Raw genomic sequence first — 5,241 nt, forward strand, 5'->3', positions numbered from 1 at the left:
CCTGGCGAGCTTGGCACAGCAGGGACAGCTGAGCCCACCCAGCCGGGGCCCCCCTCACCCACCAGGTCTACCACGACGTCTTTATTGAAGGTGTTCCTCCACTCGGCTGCCACGCTGCACACATATATCACAGCCTCTGGGTCGTCTGCGTTCACATGGAAGATGGGTGCATTGACCACGCGGGCCACGTCGGTGGGGTACGGGGAGGAGCGGGCCATCCGGGGGTCCGTGGTGAAGCCAATCTGCAGAAGCAGGAGGCACTGAGAGCTGGACAGCTACAGCTGCCTAGAAGGCCGGGGGTCTGGCAGCTGGGGAAGGGGTGCCTTTGCCTTGAGGTCCATCAGGCATGGCCAGGTGATGGGGACATGACCAGGTAACAGTGGGTGACCTTGAAATCACGGGGACAGCAGCACCACCAGGCGAATCACACCCGCTCTTTCTCCTGCAATCATTTGTATACAGTGGGAGCAGGGAGCCCAAGTTGGGATAAAACCCAGTCTCACCAATTACCAACTATACAACCTTGGGCCAGGCACTTAAACTCCCAAAGCCTCGGTCTCCTCATTGATTAAAAGGGCTCATTAAATTCCTACCTCACAGGGTTATACTGTGAAGATTAAATGACTTAAATGACTATGCAAATAAAGTCATTAACCCAGGGCTTTACAGGTTCAGAAGAAGAGCTGTCATTAACCACAGCTGCCTTAAAAGCAAAAGCTGTGAGAGCCGTGTTCTAAGACTGGGTCACATGGAGCTAAAGGCAGCATCTAATTTTATATGTGCAGCCTCTGGGGTAGGTGATGGTTGTACCCGTCTTCCTCTATCCCTACAGCTTTATCATATATATGTGTGTGTGTGCACACATACATGGGGATGGGGGAGAGAAGGACAGAGAGATAGATACACACAGAGACACACACACAGATGTACACTCCTCCCATTCCACAGACCAGGAAACCAAGGCTGAGAGGTCAGGCACCTCGCTGAAGGCACGCTCTGCTAAGTGGCAGAGCAGTGGGCTTAGAAGCAGGACTGTCCCTGTCTTCTCCTCAGAGTGCTGCCTGGACCAGGAACAGGTACCGCTGCCGAGGCCAGCACGCAGCCCTGGCCCTCACCTGGTTGTTGACGACAACATGCACGGTACCGTTGGTGGTGTAAGAGGGCAGATCGCTCAGGTGGAAGGTCTCATAGACCACGCCCTGGCCAGCAAAGGCGGCGTCCCCGTGGACCAGGATGGACATGACCTGCAGGACAGGGTATCAGTCAGGAGGGCCCCCATGCTCCAGCCTGTGCCGCCCAGCCCTAACCCTGAACCTTGGAGTCTACCCCTCGGAGCTCACCCCTCAGGAGCCCGGCCCACAGAACCCAGGTCCTCGGGGCCCAGGAGCTCACCTTCTTGCCCTGGGCGTCCCCGCGGTAGAACTGCTCCGCCTTCGTCTTCCCCTGCACCACGGGGTCCACAGCTTCCAGGTGGGAGGGGTTGGCCACGAGCGACAAAGGGATATTCCTGTTCGTGACACGATTGATCCGCTCGTGGTACATGCCGAGGTGATATTTGACATCTCCGGAACCCTGAAGGTTGGGGTGGCCTGTGATGAAGGTCCCCACCATCCCAGACATGCAAGTCCACAGTGGGGCTGGGACATCCCCTGGAGTCTGCTCCCTGGGAAAGTCGTGCTGTCCCTGACTCACCCCTGCATTCCTCCCCCAACCCTGGCACACGCCCTGCTTGTCCTCTAGCTGCTCTAAGAACGGCCGGCAGGTTCCCTGGGTCATGATCCCTCATCAGAGCCCCTGCTCATTATCAGCAACCATACTCTCCGCGTGAATGATGGCAGAGTTGGGGACGGGTAAGGCAGCCTTAGGACGGGGCCAGCGACAGTGAAGGCCAAGAAACGAAGGACAGCTCTTAACTGGAGTTAAGACCATGGGCCGGGCCTCTGGGAAAACACTGGAGCAGGACCCCTACTAAAGTCCTTTCACCAAAGTAAGCAAGAATGTTCACACAACAGACAAAAGCACAGTAGCAGGAAAACATGACATACTTTATGATCTTAGAGCGAGGAGTCTTTCCAAACAACATACAAACCTCAGAAGCCACAAAGGATAAGACGGCCAAAATCTAATATATTTGTCAAGGGGGAAGAAGATCCACGCACAGTATTAGGGGGCAAGAAAATCAAGCTGGGAAAATATTTATCACACAAATGCAAGCAAAGGGCAAACTCCTTCAATACGTAAAGCACTTTTCACCAAGACCCCAGGGAAAAATAAGCACAAGCCAGGAAAAGGAATTTACAGGAAAAGGCATACATGGTTTAAAAACATGTGAGAAGACACTCACATTTATAGCAGAGAAATATGTTCAAATGCAGTCACTTCTGGACCTATCACATTGGCAAAGATGGAAAGGGTGGATGGAGTAAGGGAAGGGGGGTGTGGCCTGGGACTCGCAGCAGGCAGACTCGCCGCTGTCTGCAAGCTGTTTGGAGGGCAATTCAGTCCTGCCTCCTCAGCTTCAGCCACGACATTTCTCAGACACTATCTAGAAATGCACACACATGTGTGCAAAAACACTCATCCCACCACCTAATGCTCATCAACAAGAGACAGTGGAAACCAGAGGGGCATTATAAGCCCGGGGAGTTTGGCGTGTTGTGGCGGCTCATTAAGGGAAAACAGCAAGGTGCCCAGCGGCATCTCGAGCTGCTCCCCTGGCCTCTTACAAATAAAGCTGTGCTGGACGCGTATATGCGTTTGCATTGCGTGGCACATTTCTGGAATGTTCCACCTTAACATGAAAACTGACCACAGCACAGCCTCCAGGGAGCAGGAAAGCAGCCTCAGAAGGGAAACTTGCTCTCACTATGAAATCTTTTCTTCAAATGATGCTCACATTGTTTTTTCAATTAAGAAAAAAGTAAATTTGTTTAAAGAGCTCTTTGGCCAGGTTTTACAGTTCACTCACGTCATCTGTAATTGCTCACAACCTATTCTGGGACCAGGAATTTTTATCCCCATTTTACAGGAAAGCAAAGTGAGACTCAGAGAACAAAGGTGCCTGAGCAAAGTGAACACGGTGGTGGGAAGAGCGCGAGTTGGGAGCCAGCAGATGTGGATTCTAGTCCCGCTCTGGTCTAACATGCTGGATGGATGGTGGGAAGATTGCGAGTTGGGAGCCAGCAGATGTGGATTCTAGTCCTGCTCTGGTCTAACATGCTGGATGGATGGTGGGAAGGTCACGAGTTGGGAGCCAGCAGACGTGGATTCTAGTCCTGCTCTGGTCTAACATGCTGGATGGATGGTGGGAAGGTCACGAGTTGGGAGCCAGCAGACGTGGATTCTAGTCCTGCTCTGGTCTAACATGCTGGATGGATGGTGGGAAGGTCACGAGTTGGGAGCCAGCAGACGTGGATTCTAGTCCTGCTCTGGTCTAACATGCTGGATGGATGGTGGGAAGGTCACGAGTTGGGAGCCAGCAGACGTGGATTCTAGTCCTGCTCTGGTCTAACATGCTGGATGGATGGTGGGAAGGTCACGAGTTGGGAGCCAGCAGACGTGGATTCTAGTCCTGCTCTGGTCTAACATGCTGGATGGATGGTGGGAAGGTCACGAGTTGGGAGCCAGCAGACGTGGATTCTAGTCCCACTCTGGTCTAACGTGCTGGATGGATGGTGGGAAGAGCGCGAGTTGGGAGCCAGCAGACGTGGATTCTGGTCCTGCTCTGGTCTAACGTGCTGGATGGATGGTGGGAAGATCACGAGTTGGGAGCCAGCAGATGTGGATTCTAGTCCTGCTCTGGTCTAACGTGCTGGATGGATGGTGGGAAGGTCGAGAGTTGGGAGCCAGCAGATGTGGATTCTAGTCCTGCTCTGGTCTAACGTGCCGGATGGCTCTAGAGCAGTCATTTAACGTGGCTCATTTTAACAAAGCATCCTCCAGTGCTGGGTGCTGAGGCTTCGGGGTAAGGTCCCTGCCCTCACCTTGCTACCAGCCTGGATGGGAAAACAGACAGACAGACATACACACACACACACACCCACCCACCCACACACACCCCCGGAAAAGGCCAGAGCAGACATGGTTCTTCAGGCAAAGGGAGCACAAAGGAGGCACAGACAGCTGTCCTGCCTGGAGGACCAGGAGAGCCATCAGACGGGGTGACGGGCAGGACGTGAAAGAGACAGCGAGAGGAAGAGAAGATGGCAACGTGGCTGAGGGCCCAGCACGCACAAAATCATGGGATACGCGGCCTACATGACACGAAAACATACCAGGAAGTGGGTGAGGGTGGAAAGCTGTGCCCTCTGCTCATCAGTGGGCACAGGAAACTGTCCTGACCTCCCAACACTGTGCTGGGCAAACAAGTGAGTGAGGAGTCCTTAGAGGCAGGCAGGCAGGACCCTGGGCACAGAGACACAGCCACAGGGGCTGAACTGAGTAACTTCAGGCACTCCCCTGCACCTCTCTGGGCCTCAGTTTCCCTGGCTGGGGAGAGCAGGTTGGCCCAGATGATCCAGGATTCTCCTAGTTACCCGAGATCAGAGCACTTGGCTCCAAAGCACCTGAGGAGCCTCACACTGACCCCCCCGGCCCTTCTCCCACTCTTCTGCATGGCTGCCCATCTCCCAAATACCCAGCTCTCCAGGGGCTCTGGCGCCCACACTTGGCACCCACCTCGTCCGCCGCCTCCAGCTTGGGATCAAACTGGCAGAAGATCTGCTCCAGGTCCTTGCGAATAACGTTGGCCAGCACATTCAGCCTGCCCCTGGGGCCAGAGGGGACAGGGCTCTCACCTGGCACAGAGGCCACCTCCCTCCATACACCCCAGCATAACCATGCTCCCTGCCCACCTAGGACCCAGCAGGAACAGCGTGGGCACTGGGACCCCAGCCCTCTGACCCTGTCTCAATCTGCAAGGCATGTGAGCAGCTCTGGCTGGCCAGCTGTCCCTGGCCAGCAGACACCCACACCCCTCAGACTCAGGAGGCCTTCACGAGCAGGGAGCCACCCAGCCTCATGGCCGAGTGTCCACTCACCCCCTCCCTGACCCCAAAGCTGAGCCCAACCCAGAATCTTGACCCCAACCTGCTAACGCAACGCAACCGCTCCCACACGGCTCCCCAGCCCAGCCTAGCAGCATCTTGGAGCAAGATACAGAAGAGGTGACATTTCTGCCCTTAGGAGTCACCAGAGGACCTGTCCAGATGAGCTTAGGTCTGGTGGGTGGGAGGGGGCATC

At 55.0% G+C, this 5,241-nt stretch overlaps 1 protein-coding gene across 2 annotated transcripts in view; it reads right to left on the minus strand.

Annotated features, from left to right (window-relative positions):
- OGDHL (oxoglutarate dehydrogenase-like) overlaps positions 1 to 5,241 on the minus strand; it is a 24,110-nt gene that overhangs the window by 10,008 nt on the left and 8,861 nt on the right. For both annotated transcript variants that reach the window (XM_010854448.1, XM_010854447.1), the window contains 4 exons: positions 4,678 to 4,768; positions 1,393 to 1,572; positions 1,116 to 1,244; positions 63 to 242 (listed from right to left, as the gene is read on the minus strand). In XM_010854448.1, the coding sequence (XP_010852750.1) occupies positions 63 to 242; positions 1,116 to 1,244; positions 1,393 to 1,572; positions 4,678 to 4,768 (580 nt within the window). The remainder of the gene's footprint in view (positions 1 to 62; positions 243 to 1,115; positions 1,245 to 1,392; positions 1,573 to 4,677; positions 4,769 to 5,241) is intronic.

The sequence above is a fragment of the Bison bison genome, unplaced genomic scaffold (assembly GCF_000754665.1).
Source record: "Bison bison bison isolate TAMUID 2011002044 unplaced genomic scaffold, Bison_UMD1.0 scf7180017864341, whole genome shotgun sequence".
Classification (NCBI taxonomy): Eukaryota; Metazoa; Chordata; class Mammalia; order Artiodactyla; family Bovidae; genus Bison; species Bison bison.